The sequence below is a fragment of the Acyrthosiphon pisum genome, chromosome A1 (assembly GCF_005508785.2).
Source record: "Acyrthosiphon pisum isolate AL4f chromosome A1, pea_aphid_22Mar2018_4r6ur, whole genome shotgun sequence".
Classification (NCBI taxonomy): domain Eukaryota; kingdom Metazoa; phylum Arthropoda; class Insecta; order Hemiptera; family Aphididae; genus Acyrthosiphon; species Acyrthosiphon pisum.
In genome coordinates this window covers 118,466,135-118,484,602 of record NC_042494.1, presented here as the reverse complement: position 1 = coordinate 118,484,602, position 18,468 = coordinate 118,466,135, and the positions used below count along the sequence as shown (strand labels likewise).

Sequence of the window (18,468 nt, the reverse complement as noted above, 5' to 3'; positions counted from 1 at the left end):
AAAATCGTTTTTTATGACTTATGTAAAATCATCTAATACAAAAATTATAGAGTATTTTTTTAGAGGTTTCACATAATATCAGTTTTACATTTTATTATTAATTGACTTAAAAATAAAAAAAAACTACACATTTATTTAGACAGTTTTATATATTAAAGAGTGAATACCCTCAAAAGCATTACAAAAAAAAAAATGATTGCGTGAATGTGTTTTGTCTATATTGTGTGGGCCAGAGAGAAAACAAACAGTGCACTAACATCCTCTTAATAATCGAGGAGCATACTGAACAATAGTTTAATTTTAATTTTAGAATATAACAGATTGGTACAACACACAACAAAATTGAATCTGAAAAATTTTCTACTTGAAATAGTACAATATAGTACCAAATATAATAATTTTTTTAGAACATACTAAGTACAAAATTTAAATATATTGCAAATTTGTATTGAATGAACCATGATTTACATTGTTTTATATAATGCACTTATCATTATGTTTAAATATTAATTTTTTATTAATTTAAAATTTTCTATTAAACTATTTCTGAAATTAAACTTACAATATTGTCTTTAAATAATGTTTATATTATATTAAGACAGTGGAATAATTTTATAAAAATTAAATCAAATTCATTTAAACATTATGGTTGAAATTCACTCTCAAATATGTGGAAAAACACCTTAATTAGTTCTTTCGCTTCAGTGTCCGTTTTACTGATCATTGTTATGAACTGAGGAAAATCATTAGCTAAAATCTATTAAAAGAAAAAATTTAGATAATTAAAATTAAAATTGTACTGTGCCTAATATTTTTGGATGATCAGTTGTCGGAGGACAATGCAATACTCCTATACTTTATTATAGTGAACCTTACCGCTGAACATTTGCTTATAGCATGTGGCCCCTGTATTTGTAATCCAATAATGGTTTCAACTTTTTTATTCCCAAATATTTTGGCTCGTTCTTGGAACACTTTTTCATCTTTGCCATCACTATAATTGCATTTTATTAGCAATAAATCTGTTTCCTGAAAAACAACAATCACTTTTAATAAAATATTTCTTAGGAACTTGTTAAGGCCATACCTAAGTGGTTCATAGGATGTAAACATTATAGATAGTAAGTTAAGTTAGGATAAAATTAATACTATCAGTGGTAGGTACTCAATCAAAACTTACTATTTATTGTAATGTATTGTTTTACTACTAACTAATTAGATATAATATTTTTATAGTTTATTATAACATTAATAATGTTTCCATAAATTATAGGGTTAGGTAATATAATTTTTAATGTATCCTTCTATTATAGTTGTTAGTCTGAACATCAGTGGCGAAGTTCACATAAGGTGGTGCACAAAAAATGTACTTATTAGCTATAAGATACCTATCTATGTAAGATGGTAAAAAAAATATTAAATTTGTTATAGGTACATACCTAAAATAATTTACCTACTTAGTACTTATCTAAATCGGCAATTAATGGCCAATGTACAGTGGTGTATTATCGTTTCAACGATTTGTGCGACATGGCAGCACAATAAAAATATAGTTCCAGTGCAGACATTAAATGTGCTCCAAAAAACATGTATTACTAACTGACATGTCGAAGAATGTAGCTAATAATTATACGGCCGTCCGTAACACAAAAATCTGTGCTCTACGAATTATTTAATCGTTGATAGACACAATTCTCAACACACAAAGTTGCAAAAACTTTTTTTTATTACAGACAATCATGAGAAAAATGACCAATTATGATTTACTATAGGAATCTAATATTTTTTATATAATTTTTTTGGGTGATTCACATGCTCCTGTGTACCATAGCACAAGTCGCCACTGCTGAATATATGTATATATAGTATATAATTATAATTTATATTACATGTGATTGTAAAGCTTGTACAAAACGTGAAGCTTCAGTTCCACATGCAAAAGCAACAAAGCAATTTTCTCCAGACTGTTGATTACATTTGGTGAGGGGCACAATTGATTTTTCGGATTCATTGGTAATTCCATACCTAAGAAACAATACAGCCACATAAGTCTTAGGCATGAACAAATGTTTTTTTCATTTTTAGACCACATTGGTATAGAAGAAAAAAGAATTCTCATTTTAATACAATTAAATTAAGTTTAAGAACTATTAAAGTTAGGTATTAGCCAAATCTACTTCTAAGATTTTAAATATACTTGTATAAAGTGTTAGGTAGGTATGAAAAAAACTAATTTAGGTATATTTGATTTGCAATCTTTTGAGATCTGTCGTTCTAGTAACTATATGCTTACTTGTGTAATTCTTCAGATAACTGGACAAATATGGGCTCTTCATTTACCACCCAATTGTCACCTTCGTTCCATGTATAATCGTACACGGTTCTCCAATTGTTATTCCATATATTAAGATCGGCTTTGACAAATTGATCTAATTAAGGGCAAAAACACTTTTTATAATAGTTATTATAGTAGTTTACAACAGATATGAATGACCGATGACGATGTCACATTGATGATATAGTAATAGTATCACCTATTATATATATTTTCTTCCTGTTCTATTTTATATTATGTATATTAGCCAAGAAATACCTACCAGCCAATTGGTTGTAATAAAACTGGTAACAACTGAATTGCAATTCTCGACTGGACTCTATCACCGGCTGAGTAGAACAAAACAATGAAATCTTTAAGGATGTGCAGTCACGAACTCTAAACTGACCACAGGCAACTACCACTGTTGAATGAATTGTATCCCTCACAAAAACGCTGAATAATAATAATCAAATACAATGACCAAAATCAGTTTTAGTAATTTGGTTTTTTTGGTGTAACTTAAAAATAAATAATTATAGATTGTTGAAATTTTCACCAAAAGTTCAGTTTATAATTTTTTACACTGTATAGTTTTCAAAATATACTGATCTTTTTTGAGGTATTTATAAAAATTTGACAATTTTGTTGGATTAAAAATTTTGTAAATGTAGTACAATATTATTCATAACTTGATGACCTCGTAGAGCTCAGATATTACTGACCAAAATTTCACTAAAATATGCATACAATTTTTATGGCTAAGGATTGAAAATTTTAAGCAAGGTTACCTACTCATAAATAGTTGATACTGTTAACGAAAAATCTAAAAAAATATATTTGAACAGTTTTTTTTTTTATAGATATTTTAAGTCTAAATTTGGACGAAATTAGATACATAAATGAAGAATAATAATTTTAGTTTTTTTGTTGTAATAAAAAAATATTATTTGTGGGTATTAAGTTTATAAATTATTATATTTTATACACACTCAACGAAATTTTCAAGTGCAATGATTTTGAAAAAATTAATATTCAACCTACTACCATATACTATATTACTATATTACTATATTACTATGTACTATATTACTAATAGTAAAATAAATTACTTTAATGGCAATATTATTATGAAAAATAAAAGTATAATATAACTAGCTGTCCCAGACAAAAGTTACCTCAGGTGAAAATGTGAAATACATTGGCAATATTATAACTTACAAGTATAAGTTCAAGGACTCAAAAACGCATTAATTGTAAATACCTAAAATATTATTAATGATGCCGTTCATTTCGTTGCTAGTTAAAATATGTACCAACTCTATATATATATATGATTCAAACTTTGTTCAATTCGGTTATAATGTTCAAAACTTACATATTTGATATTTCCATCTATCATCTTGAATATATATAATTACCCGAGAGACACGCTTGTATGTTTTGTATGCATGAGACACGCAGTATGTTAAATGTTTTCAGGTAGGCAAAACCCTCGAAGTGCGTACATAATTACGAATATTTTATTAACATCGTTAATGATTGATATTACAGCGTGCATGTGTCGACAATTTAGCCTTGGTAATACCTTTTTTACTAAGCTATAAAGCTACAGGTTTAAAATTATTTTCATTATTTAATCATGATCAATAGGCAATAGCAACCTTACAATAAACAAAAATATACTATTATTTAGTTTCTTTACTTACTGGATAAATAGCACCTACATCCAGATTTTCTACTTTTTGGGTGGATTTTCAAAATGATCTTACTTCAGAGTTAAGAACCTTCTCCTGATAATTACGAATACAACAAAAAAAAAAAATAGTGAAATCGGTCCAACCGTTCACGCGTGATGCCATGTCCAAAGGAATATATATTTAATTTATGTATATAGATAGATACATATAGTATAATATGGATAGATTGTTGAATTTTACTTATCGGAACAATTATTCATATCTACTCGCCGATTAAACACACACACAAAAAAAAAAGGTTACAGATAGCTAGAAACCCGCGGGCCGCCGTTCCGCACAATATGTATAATAATATATTCTATAGGCATAAACGCAAATAGACAAATTATTTTGGGGGGACTAAAGCCCCTCCTATAATATTTTCTAAAAATTATATATGCTCAGTACTAATTACTGACTTTTGAACTGGGGGGACTTGGCAGAAATGTGGGGGGACTAAGTCCCCCCAAGTCCCCACCTATTTTCGCCAATGTCTATAGGTATACAATTTATACGTTTATTTTAATTAATAATAACTAATTATTTATTATCTTTATCGGACTAAATTTATGCCTGAAACCTTCTTTGTGATGTCCTCTTTAATTAAAAAAAAACTGCACGACTATTGAATGAGTAGTTTCGGAGTTTATCCCGAACAAAAAAAAGCGACTTAATTTTATATTTATATGGAACCTAGTACTAAGTATAGATATAGATATAACTATATAAGTAATTATTGCTAATTATTAAGGGGGCTGGAGCGTAATGCGTATTCAATTCTAAGGAGTAAAAACTAGGCATTTTATATTTCTGTTTATGTGGGTCTTGTGTATGTGTTGAAAGTAAATGAACATTAGTTGCGTAATTCGTAGTACTTACTGATCACATTTTATAGGGGCATCATAGTGGCCGGGATGTCCGTCTGTAATTTTACCTACGCGCATGCAATGTCACCAACAATTTTGGTTTATAAAATGACAAACATTTTTTTTTCAAAAAATACTACCTCTGTAGGATGTTCCGATTTTAATTTTCAAAGCAAATTTGAATTCTCCTCTAAATTTACTATGCTTTAACTGTCGTACATTTTTCATATTCTATATCAATGTAGTTAAATTTGAATAATGAATATGTTCTATTTTTACTCTTTTTGTTAGTAAATTTCTAAGTAAAAAAAAATAAAAATCAGAAAAATGAAATTTTCAAAGCATAGATAATTTAGTGACAAATTCAATTAATTTGCTTTCAAAATTAATATCGGAACATTATATTGGGCGTAGTGTTTGAAGTCGTGAGTTATGTTTTCGACTGAAAATAAATCACGCTCCAGCCCCCTAATTCCTTAACTAGAACTTATTAACAGAATTGTTTTTCTGTGGATACAATGATTTTATATCATTGAGTTAAAATTTTTCTGAAATTTGTTTATGTCCTATAAGTAATGTATATTGAACAACTTGTTTGAAGAATTATAATTTTTGTTTGCAATATGGGTGGGAAGATTTGTACTGCCCTATTTTAAATCTTACTATTTAAAATTAAACGACAATAATAAATTACATAAACGATATTGGTTAACATCTTTAGATCATAATCATAATATTTATCATAAATTATGTTATTTCAGACGAATATTCTTCTAATAACATGTTTTTACATCTTATTGACAAAACTTAAAAATGTAATAATCTTTTTTTTTTTACTAGGGTTAAGGCTTCAACTACTAAGGTCATTAGCCGGTGGTACTTTGGGGGAGGGTACTGTAGACTTGTGTACACGTGTGTGTTTTTTTTGGTAGAATTCATGATTTGCCATGCACGGTCCCCCTGACAGATGTCTGCCCGGAGAGAAATGCCACCCGTGACCGGGATCAAACTGGCAACGGTGCGCATTGTTACCGACACCTTAGTCCGCTCGGCCACTCCACCCCCCCCCCCTTAATAATCTTTTGTAAAAATAATCTTTTTTCTTTTTTCATGCCAAGTTAAGAAAAGTGATGTTAAGAATATGAACTTACAAGTGACAGTAGATACATACCTACTCATATGGTCAAAATCCCAGTCAGGCATTTACTTGGCACTACCAAGTATCAACATTAATTCTCAATCTGATAAATCTCTCATTGATACCTCTTACAAGTTTTTATTTTTATTTTTACCTTTGTTTGGTTGGTCCTAGCACAATTGTGCATCTCTGACAATCATCCACAGTTACTGAACCAGTATGGTCCAGCAAGTAAATATTGGAGTCCTGACAATTGCGTACAACAAATTGTTGGCCGCCAATTGACCCTGGAGACTTATACGCCGTGCAGCCGTTCAAATTTTCCATTACATAATCCGCAGGGTCCAAGTGTTTTCGTTCAACCCTGTAAACCCAATGAATCAATCGATCATAAATTGTACTGACCAGTTATAGACTTAGCCCCTCAAATATTTGCATAGCCCTCCCAGATGAAAAAATAATGAATCTCATGATTATTGAACGTGGATATGTGAAGATACTTATTATATAATCCATGATCATAACAGACTAATTTAAAAATAGGATCTTCAACACCTCCAATTTCTCTTTGAAAATACCCCTTGTTCGGCTATTACTGAGAAATACATTACCAATCTAATAAGAATTCATACCTACCTAATCATTCATATCCAGATGTCCTGAATCAAAGCACATATTATACAATTCAACATAAATATAGTTACCATGAGTACACCAGTTTTTTTGGCTCTTTGGCAGCCCCAGTGGTTTTGCAACAGAAACATCCCATTTTTTGCACAAACGTTGAATTGTCATTGTTTCTTTGGTTGTAATAATATGTATACAAAAATCCGTTTCCACGGCAACCTCAGTTTATACATAATTAAATCATTCATTTCTATTGTGTACCAACACAAGTTTTATTTAATGCCATTACTCAAATAATAGTATTAAAAATAATATGTGAAATGTTTGATAAAGTAACAATGCTATCACGAAAAAATTAATTCTAACGATTAAAAATATCTATAAATGCGGTAAACTGATATATTAAAAAAAAAAAACAAACATTTATTACAACAATAATAATTTGAATGATTTTAGTGCAACATGATTACACCCTACCTTTTGACAAAAATTATATTCAAATTCTGGAAATAATTTATGTTTTATATAGTCATCATTTACGATGATGACTTTTACAATTCTGAAACTACTCATGCGAGTACAAACAATATATTATTTTCGAAATCCAGGTCAGCATAGTTTAGTTCAATAAGTTATATTTTTTTATATAAAATAATCTAACATTGTAGTCAAGTTAAACGCTATTTGTTTGTTTTATTCAATACTTAAATAAACTATGAGCATTATTCTGGATAAATATAATGCACCAATAATCAAAAACCCCAAAGAACAGTATGATAGTTCATCAGTTAGGTTAAACACATAACAAAAGAAAAATGAATATAAGCATCAATATATGTATAATATACTCTGCCCAGAGAGAGAATGCGCATATTCAGCGCATCCCTCCGGGTCACCTTGTTATCGAAACCGGTTCCCCTATGGCAGGGTATTGCGTGGGAGAACCAGTTTTGGTCGGAACGCAGGTTGTTCTCTCGCTGGACAGATTAGAAGGTATAATAAATTCAAACAATTATGAGAATAATAAAAAATTTAATTCATTGAAATAAAACTTATTACATATTCAAATAATAAAAATAATTAAATAATTGTAAATATAAATATATAATAACTATACATTAATTATACATTAAGAAATAAGATAACAGAATATCTTAACTTGAAAAAGTAAAATAAATTGTATTCACATTAAATTAAATATTGTATACCCTCTGTCCAATAATAAAATATAAAATTTTTTTTTTTTTCTTAAGACTCATCTGGTCCACTATAATTTGGAGACGTTGGAGAATAGCTGGGAGATGATGGTGAATAATGTGGACTTCCAACACCAGGTGAATATGTCGGTGAAGTAGGAGAATACCTAAAATAAAATGTTTAAGGTAAACGGGCTAATTTCAGTGAGAAAACTATTTGGCTTACCTTGGACTAGCCATCGAGAAATTGGTAGGTGAATAAACAGGCGAACTAGGACTGTATGACTGATTGTATTGTGTACCTCCAGCATTTGGTGTATGCTGTAGAGAAGATGGAGAATAAGAAGCATTTGAAGGCGAGTACATTGGACTGGTAGGGGAGTATGTAGGACTGACAGCAAGCGATGGCGAAGTGGGTGAATATTTGTAATTGCTTGTCCCAGAAGTAGCACTAGGTGTATATGATGGCGAAGATGCTGCATATTGTGGAGAGCTTGGACTGTATGAAGGCGATGTCGGACTGTACGATGGTGATGTAGGGCTGTACCTGTTTAAGACAATTATTAGATTTTAATTTATGTCTTAAGCAAAAAATAAAATAAATTTAAAATATTTTTAATTTATAAGTATTATAATAGGTAGAAATGAATTGTTTGCCATTGTATGTTTACTACCCTATAACTATAATACTATATAAATAACTAACACTATACTATAGTGTGGCCAACAAAATTCTAGCTAGAAATCACCCACCTAATTTTGTTGACCGCACTATAGAAACTATTTAGAATAATAAATTACACATTTTTTATGAATAAAAAATCAATGTTGGATTATAAATTAAGACATTTTTTAAATAAAATATATGATAGGTAATTAAGTCAACTTTAAAGGAACTTACGATGGTGAAGTTGGACTGTATGATGGAGATGTTGGACTGTAAGACGGAGACGTAGGGCTGTATGAAGGACTGGTAGGGCTGTATCTGTAAAATAAAAAAAACAAAAATTATAGCTCAACTCTAGTTTATATAAAATGTAAAGGGTTTAAAATCTGTAAATATTTCTTTTATTTTAAATTATTAATTGTGCTTACGACGGAGACGTTGGACTATATGATGGAGACGTTGGGCTATATGATGGAGACGTAGGGCTGTATGACGGAGATGTAGGGCTGTATGACGGAGATGTTGGGCTGTAGCTAAACATAGAAAATTAATTTGTTAATATTTATTGATTTAGGTTAACCTAAACAAAATTCAATTTAAAAATACATACGAAGGACTTGTCGGAGAATATGAAGTGTGAGAGTATGAAGGGCTAGTTGGCGAGTATGATGGGCTTGTTGGGGAATAATTGTAATTAGGAGACATTGAAGAGTATTTTGGAGTATTTTGTTGTGTAGCAGAGTATTGTGGACTTGTTGGCGAATAATTAGTTGGAGTCATAGAAGGTGATAAAGACCCAAACTGTGGGCTAGAAGGATAATTATAGTTTGGTGACATAGAACTAGGGCTAGGCACATAGGGACTAGTCGCCATGCCTGGAGATCCAGGACTACCCGGAGTTCCTCCAGATGACATCCAGAATGGAGAAGTTCCACTAGCTTCACTTGATCCTGCTGGTGAAAAACCAGGTCCTCCAGGAGTCATGCCAGTTTCCAAACCTAAACGAAATAATTGACTATTAGAAAGTTTTTTTAAAAAATATTTCATAATTTTGAGTTTCATACTTGAAGACCAATTATTTTGATACATTGGTGTGGATGTTTGATCCCAAGGAGTCATAGCTGGTGACATAGAAGGTGTGCCAGCAGCCATGAACATGCCACCGCCACCCATACCCATATAACCATTATCCATTGGTATTTCTATGCCGTCTTTAGCTTTTTCAGCATCCAAAAGCAAATCGAAACAACCTATACAAAAATAATTAATTAATAATAAACAATTTACATTTTTTAAAAACTATATTCACACGCATTTACTGTAAAGTAATGCATTACAGAAAAAAAAAATTGTAGAATTCACAGCCCAATTATTTTTATTACTGTTGTAAGTAAATAATTATTTTACACATAGTATGTTATAATTATTAGCAGAGAAATAATGAGAAAATTAAAATTAAGGTAATTGAAAGAGATCACAACATGGTTATCAATAAAATCTAAATCACCTATCATATATTTATGCATAAGAAAATTAACTATTATACATAAGTTAATATGCCATACATTGTTATTATTTTTTTTTTATTTTTATAAGGTATATACAATCTGTTCCTTTAGGGATAATAAGAATATGTGATATATGAAGAAAAATATTTACATGAAAAAACGTGATGGGAGGAGTCACCCAGTGGTTACACTACCCTTACTTGATACATTTTTTTTTTTTTTTATTTAATTATTTATATATTATTTTTAATGTATATAGCTACTTCAATTATTCATTGAGAAGGTCTCTACACCATTTCCTTCTGAGCCTCCTGGAAGGGTTCCCAGGAATAGTGCAAGTGGCAAGGTTTGAAATGAGGGGGTTGGTACGAGAAGGGAGTTTTGAGTGGAAATGTTTGTAATAGGTTACTGCTTCTTCGGGGACTGTTTTAATTTTTAGATCGGTGTGTAAAGTTAGGTTTGAAATATAAGGAGGAGAATTTGTGATTTTACGAAGGATGTTGTTTTGGAAGGTTTGAATTTTATTAGTGTTGGATTTTTTGGCATTTCCCCAGAGTTGAAGACCATACGTCCACATAGGCTTATTGCTTAAACAAGGATTTATAAATTAGAGTTTAGTATTTAATGGAGTGTGTTTGTTTTTGGTAATTAGAGTTTTGAGGATGCGGAGTCGCGAAATATGCCATACATAAATAAATAAATGTATTGTATACAATTAGATAACTAATAATTAATATTAATGTCAAAGTAATTAGTATATAAAAGCATCTTAAATAGAAGTAAAGTGGATAAGAAAATTATTTAACCATATGACAGAGTTTAGAGACTAACGCCCATATTTTTGTCTATATTTCTCTACTATCTTTTTTTACTGCTTAAAACCAAATATGAAGGATATTTCAGGGTATTACAAACAAGTGTTTTGTATTATCACTCTGTCATAAATGTCCAATAAATAGAAATATAATATTCACCCGTTCCCATTCTAGGCAATTGTCCCATAATTATGTTTTCAGATACACCTCTCATTGGGTCAACTTCAGCATGTGAAGCAGCATCTAATAAGACATCAACTGTTTCTTCAAATGAGCATCTAAAAATATTGAATTATCATATCTATTATTCTAAATAAATTCATAAAATTTCAAATTATATTTGATAAATAAAAATGCACCATGAATATTTACCTCATCAATGCTCCTGTATCTTGTCTATTGATACCATGTCTAGTAATAGCCATTAAATGGCCTTTGGCAGTCATAACATCGCACAACAATGCTAAATGACGATAATTTACATACAGACCATAGAATTGCAATACTGTATTCATTTCTTTTTCAACTGACTTACGTACAGCTTCAATACCCAAAACCTGAAATTCAAGATATAATTAATATCTTGGTTTTTTAATTAATCTTATAATAACCATAAACTTTACCGAAAATATTTCACAAATATCATTGGAGAATGTTCTCACAGGATCAACGTCTCTTTCACTCAAGACTTTCATTAAACTTGTACCATCAGTTTCTAATAACCAATCAGCAATTGCTTTAAACTCTCCAGTATCCGTAATAATTATTCTTTTTTTGGAATCGGTTTGTGGCAAATGCATATACACTTTTCCAATAGAATCAATACCCTATAAATAACAAAAGAAATTAATTGAGTTACAAGAAATACATAATAACAAAGTTAACATATTATTATTAATATTTTAAATATTTACTATTAAGCGAATACTCACTTGTAAAGTCATATCAGATAACATGTTTGCTTCTATACATCTCAGGAACATATCATCTTCCATTTTATCAACAGTATCTTCATCATCACCCCCATTCATTTTTCCATCTTCACCATTCATTATACGTATACGTAGAATTAACTTGTCGGCATTGTCATCATTAAATATACAATTGAGATCATCACCAAATCCTGCATTGATCTTTTCAGATATAGCTTCCATAGTCAATTTTTTATCTAAAATAATTTATGTATACATTATTAATTACTTTTAATCAATAACACATTTAGTTTCATTAAATACCAGTCATTCTTTTTCTATCCAACTCAATTCGCAACAACCATGGAGAAATTCGTGTAGGATCAAAATCAGGCATTTCATAATAGACATTTACAAACTCTTGATCTTCTCTAATAACCGTATTTTGAGGATCAGGATCATAATAAATAGCTGTATTTGCTGTGACTTTACGCAATGTTGTATGCTCAAGCCGACATAATACGTTTTTAGCCTTTTCAGCGTCTCTAGCAGCGGCTCCAGTTAAAAATACAGTTAGTGAGGGGGCTTTGGGCTTTTTACTTATATTAATAATTTCCTAAAAGTTAAATGACAACATTAACTTACTGATAATAATAATCGTAATAAAAAGATTACCTTTAATCTAGGTAATCCTAGAGTTACATTTTTTGAAGATACACCAGCAAAATGAAAAGTATTGAATGTCATTTGGTAACAGGTTCTCCTAAACTTTGAGCAGCTAATGCTCCAACCATCTCACCGGGCTGTGCCTGAAAAAGCAATAATTGGTTATTGGTGTTCATATGTGCTAGGATTATTAATAGGGCCTGAATTTAGATGGTCTAAAAAACCTATGAAATGCCATTAAAAAAAGACACATTTATAACATAAAAACACAAAAAAATGATCTAAAATTGATTGTTAATGACTTAAACACTTAAAACTGTTTAATGTATTAAAATTATTTATTGATTTTTAAATTAAATATTACAATATAATCATACGTTAAGTTGACGTAATAGACTTTACAGTTGTGCTTTTTTGTTGATTTATCGAAGATATAAATATATAATAATGACAAATAATTAACTTGTAATTTTTCTATCAATTTTTAAAAAAATGTCCTAAAATAGATCCCCCCCTGAATTTTTTTTCAATATTTATAACATTTTATAATTAAGTATATTCTATAATGCATTCAATTTTATTCTATTTTTTTTTCTAAAACCAAATTATTAACAATTGAAATTTAGACAGATTGTCAGAATATGTTTATACGTGTTTATATGACATGACTATATTATTATCTAGTCTCATATCAAGGAACTAGGATATTATTATTATTATTAATATTTAGATGTTTACACAAAATATAATATGGGAATTATCCCACTCGATGATCGAGAATTCTCAATAACAACCAGTTCTACACTTTCCCAGAACACTGGCCCATACGGGTGAAAGTGCGATTAGTAGGTATATTTTACAATATTACGAAGCTCTAACCCTAGGTCATTAGTTGGTTGAAAACTTGAAACATTGATTGCTTATTATTTGTCATAACTCATAATATTTAGTTATCACCGTGCTTCATCTTTACCCTTTCGTACTCGTGTTTTCTATTGTGTGTCCGTGAAGTGTACTAAAGTGTATTACTATTATACGGTCGGTGTCTTTTATAATATTGACAATTTTGTCTATTTTACATTTCACAATTACTATGTCTAATAAAAGCAAAATTACTAGCTATTTTTATGCAAGTTGCTCTATTTAATGAAAAAATAAGTAAGATCACTAATAATCTTACAGAAAATCAAGTTGTGGACTTAGCGGTAATATTTTTACTATGGCTGTTTATCACAGGGTTATAAATATTATAACAACCAACAAAATACTGGAAGAATTCGCAAAAAAAAACAAAAAAATAGGTTTACTAATATAATAAAAATATTGTTATACCTACTATTGTTATACTATAATATATTTATCAGACTTAAGTCTGTATACCTAAGTTATAAATAAAGTTTGTATTTAACATAATTTTATAAATTGATATTAGACATAACAATAAATTATATTTTTACTGATAAAATAAAGTATATTAAAAAATCAGCCATATTCCTCCTATGAAAAATTCATTTGACCGCCACTGGTTTAATCTATAGTTGTTTTCGGTCAATATTACCTAGAAATGTCCTGAATTATAACTGTAAGGACGCATAATACCGCCTGGTAAGTAGGTTGTTATTTATATTAGCTGTCAATTAACTGGCGTACGCGCAGGCATAGACAATGGTATTAAATTAGCTAATCTTTTTTAGATTTAAATAAGCAGCTGTCTGTCTAAAAAGCCAGACAAAACTGAAAGAATTTGTTTTGAAGGATTTAAATTGATTAACAAGTTTACTAGGGTTATTATAGAGATGATTTTGAATATATATTTTTCAGGTGTGATATCTATGAAATTATTAACTCGTGATATTTTTTAAATATATTATTCATCATAACACCACTAACAATATTCAGAATATTAAAAATCGCCTCTATTCAAACCCAATAAACTTAACTCAATCATAATCCGTTTTCAAAATTAAAATTCATCAGTTCCCTTCAGTTTTTCCTGGTTTTATCATGTAAAAGCCATTTCTTTTTCATTGACAACAGCCCCCTTTTAAATTACTTAAAAACTTAAAAAAATTCAAATTTAAATTTATTATATAGAGTTCTATGTTATTGAAACATATTTTAAGCTAAGAGAGCATCATCTATCATGTTCCAATAAAAGATGCAAAAGTCATCAACATCCGGGCCCTAATTAATATTAATGTATAATAATATTTTAAAGAAATTAAAAAAAATACCAACCTGAGCTTGTTTAAACCTGTTTTCAATTTCATCAACTAACCATTCAAATGCTTCAGAAGAAAGGCGGAAATTTTCAGATACTAATTTAGTACACAGAGTAGAACGCACCAAACATTGAAACAACAAAGTGGCATTTTTATTAGCTTTCTTGCTTAACTCATCTTTACCAGGTACTATGACACATTTGTCCAATAGTTTTTTAACTCCTGGAATTACAAACAAAATATAATAAATGAATTTATTAGAGAAATAAGAAATATGATTAATTTTTGAGTACATAACAGTAGATATGTTATGACATAAAACGTAAACAGTCAAAACATTTTACAGACCAAATGACAACTTATTAGAATATAAAATTAAATTATGTAAATATGTATAATATTATTTTAATAGCACAACAAATTTTCAATTCAAACCCCTTGGTAGTATAATTGTGGTATCTCCTCCTGTCCAAGCTTCAATTCCAGGCCGGAAAGCCAATTTGTCGTGTTGCATGTAGAGAAAAGATGAATTACACAGCAAGAACAACACACCATTGAACAATGATAGTTTAATGGTTATTTAATTAAACACAGAGGTGGAACAAACATGAGTGATTTATTATATATTGAAAAATAACAACAGTTATAATATATGCGTTTAAAAGATAAACGTCTTTTAAAAGAAGATTCAATGGCAATTGTTATGTTTCAGGTGTGCAGTCATGTCATATTTTAGCTGTGTTTGGTGTTGTGTGGGCAATAATAAAATATTCAGTAAAATATTTATCACATAATTTTAAACAATTATTATTTCATTGATTTTATTATGTTTATTTTTGAATTAAATTATTCATGTTATTTTAATTTTTATATTGTGGTTGAGTTTTTTTCAATAAATTATTATTTACTAGTAAACATTTAGTATATTTTGAAGTTAAAATCTACAAAATGTATGATATAAAAATATTAAATAAAATACTATTTGGTTTTACAAGATTTTTAAAATACAAAAAATGCATAACTTAAACCTGGGTCTCTGACCTATTTAGGCAGCAGGCCACTTATTATTTTTTTTTTAATCTAAAGGCCCAAATTTGTAACAAACACGTGTATTAAATGATTAAAAATTCATGCTATGCATAAAATGAGTTTGTAAGCCTTAAATAAAGACAAGGGACGGTGGGCCAAGGGTTGAAGACGCATGACTTAAACAATAATTTTGAGGTATACCACTGCAGTGATAAAATTTGAGTGTGGTTTTTAAATAAACTTAGCCCTTCAATAATTCTAAGCAATTAACCAGTGCTATTTTAAAATAATTGTTTGTATATAATATGCATGATGTTGAAAGTATACCATTTATAACTTTTACAGGATTCAAGTCTGTTTGTCCTCGTTTATTGATGCGAAAAATTTTCTGAACATTCCAAATCATACGTTTCAGATTACAAGGTAATAGTACCTTGTTGTCACCAGAAGGGAATATTTCTCTTAGAGTATCTCTGTCATTAGTTAATTGTTCCCACTCTTTTTCTAATTCAGCAACAGTATAATTACAACTCAATATATCTTTTAAAACATCTTCTGTGAATATTTTTTTCATATGTCTTTCATTTGAAAGATCAAATTTAAACTTATTTTCAAATTTCTTGTGTGATGGTTTTATAGTAGCAATACTTTGGAATTCCACTGCCTCTCCACAAACACCATCTTCTCCATAAATCAACTGAATCAACTGACCAACAGAGTTACGTACAGTTCCATCATAGTGAACCATAACAGATTCCATAGCTTTCATCAAATGTCTTTGGATATAACCTAGAAGAAAAAAATTATTATTGGAACTTCAAATAAAGATTTTTTTCTCCATATTTACCTGTTTCGGCAGTTTTAACAGCAGTATTAATAAGACTTTCCCAACCTACCATAGCATGGAAATAGAACTCTGAAGGTGTTAATCCAGCCAGATAAGAATTTTCAACAAAACCTCTTGATTCTGGACTATAATCATCTTTAATAAAATGTGGCAATGTGCGTTTTCGAAAACCAAATGGTATACGTTTATTTTCTATGTTCTGTTGACCAATACAACCAATAATCTAGATGTAAACAAAAATAAATTATATTGATAAAAAGAAAGAAATTAATAGAACATAGTATTATTAAATAATATACCATAGAAATGTTAATGGTTGAACCTTTGGCACCAGACACTACCATAGCTTTAAGACTGTTGTATTCAGTCAAAGATTTTTTAGCAGAGCCTCCAATTTTTTCATGAATATCATTTAAGATTCTGTTTACTTGATATTCAAAAGTCTGGCAAAGAGTGTTACCCTGTGTTGGCTCAAGATCCATATTATGTGCTTTTGGAATCACTTCTATTACATCTTCTATGGCTTTTTTAATTACTCTTTGAATCTCCAAATAAGTTCGAAGATCAGCAATAATATCAGCAATACCAATAGAATGACCTTAATATAAAAATTATGAATTAATTTTATACACTTTATTTTGGTATAAAAGAACTTCTAATTTACCTTCATATAAAAGCCAGTTATCAACTACAGTCTGAATATTACCATAGAACCGTCCACATACTTCATGTCCCAATTCCAACATACATATATGAAGCAATGATCCAGCTGATGTACCTACAGTTTTCTTACATAATATCCCCATCACCAATTCACCATGCTCAACCATTACCTAGAAATACATAAACACAGATATTTATAAAATTTAATTATGTTAAGAATTTTATTTAGTTCTGTTTAAAAAACAAAATTATGTTAAGCATTTGAATTTAATTAATACTTAATAGGTAGGTACTTATAGTATTTAGGTTTAAAAATAGATGTTTTTTTTTTTTTTTTTTTTTATTTTTAAAACCATCAGCTTAAACTATTACAGTTCGACAATTACATAAAAAAAAAAAAAAAAAATAGATGTTATAAGGTTCAAAATAATTATCATATTTCAAAATAATAAAACCTATATTATTAACTTTAAGTTCTTTCTTTTGGAGGTGGTAGTAGAAAAAGTATTAAGTAATAACCTGCTATCATTAACGCCCATTGGTTTAACAAATAACTGAATATTTTATTATAATTAATAAATATTCTAAATTGTATAAATTAATAATATATAATTATATGATCATAACTCAAAATAACAACAAAAGCTTAATAAGATTGGGGAGTTAAGCCCAATTGTTATTATAAAAAAGTTACTTGCAAATGTATAATGAAGTTACTAAAGCATAAAATACAACTTAAAATTAAAAACTTGCTAGATTTGTTTTCGGCGACTAACTATGTGTCTATGTATACTATTTTAAAACCTGTTGAAAGGTAAAACAATCAGTCTCTCGGCCTGATAAAAATATCATTCCAGTTCATCGATAATATTAAGATCGATACGCGACAAGTAAAAAATAACATGAAGAATTGATAAAAGAAGCCATCCAGTGATGACACTTTCAAAATTACAAATGTAGAATCATAATTAATATAGAATGTAATGATTGATAGATTTCCTATTTTAAATTGTTTTTACCAAGTATTTATTGAACTATAGAGTACAGACCAAAATGTTGATTGATAATTTGTCTGATATTCAACATTAATTAAATAAAAACAACTAAAAACCTTTGTATCTCCAGGTGATATCCATTTGTAATGTCCATTATCCTCTTCATCAGGATGAGTGGAATGAGTTTGTATTATATTGATATTTCCAGGAATAATTAAAGAAAAAAGTTGTTTTCCTGTCCCACATTGGGTTTTGGTTTTAAAAA

General features: G+C 29.1%; 2 protein-coding genes across 3 annotated transcripts in view; both read right to left on the bottom strand.

Annotated features, from left to right (window-relative positions):
- Positions 1–565: 565 nt before the first annotated feature.
- On the bottom strand, positions 566–7,137 carry LOC100164404 (protein XRP2-like). 2 transcript variants are annotated; one of them, XM_008189459.3, is made up of 7 exons: positions 6,694–6,815; positions 6,212–6,421; positions 2,598–2,770; positions 2,294–2,429; positions 1,890–2,025; positions 877–1,029; positions 566–757 (listed from the first exon to the last, which is right to left on the bottom strand). In XM_008189459.3, exons 1-7 carry the CDS (start codon positions 6,699–6,701, stop codon positions 644–646), a joined length of 930 nt encoding a protein of 309 aa, XP_008187681.1. In that variant the 5' UTR covers positions 6,702–6,815; the 3' UTR covers positions 566–643. The 2 variants fall into 2 exon arrangements, with proteins under 2 accessions (XP_008187681.1, XP_001943889.1); XM_001943854.5 differs by having other exon boundaries at positions 567–757; positions 6,762–7,137.
- A 763-nt stretch (positions 7,138–7,900) lies between these two features.
- The window catches only part of LOC100162326 (DNA-directed RNA polymerase II subunit RPB1), a 22,967-nt gene continuing 12,399 nt past the window's right edge, over positions 7,901–18,468 (bottom strand). Inside the window, exons 18-27 of the mRNA XM_008189458.3 lie at positions 11,803–12,038; positions 11,494–11,697; positions 11,243–11,427; positions 11,030–11,148; positions 9,612–9,797; positions 9,158–9,545; positions 8,976–9,080; positions 8,782–8,865; positions 8,107–8,427; positions 7,901–8,047 (exon numbers count right to left, since the gene is read on the bottom strand). Of these exons, the coding sequence (XP_008187680.1) occupies positions 7,933–8,047; positions 8,107–8,427; positions 8,782–8,865; positions 8,976–9,080; positions 9,158–9,545; positions 9,612–9,797; positions 11,030–11,148; positions 11,243–11,427; positions 11,494–11,697; positions 11,803–12,038 (1,943 nt within the window). The 3' untranslated portion in view covers positions 7,901–7,932. The remainder of the gene's footprint in view (positions 8,048–8,106; positions 8,428–8,781; positions 8,866–8,975; positions 9,081–9,157; positions 9,546–9,611; positions 9,798–11,029; positions 11,149–11,242; positions 11,428–11,493; positions 11,698–11,802; positions 12,039–18,468) is intronic.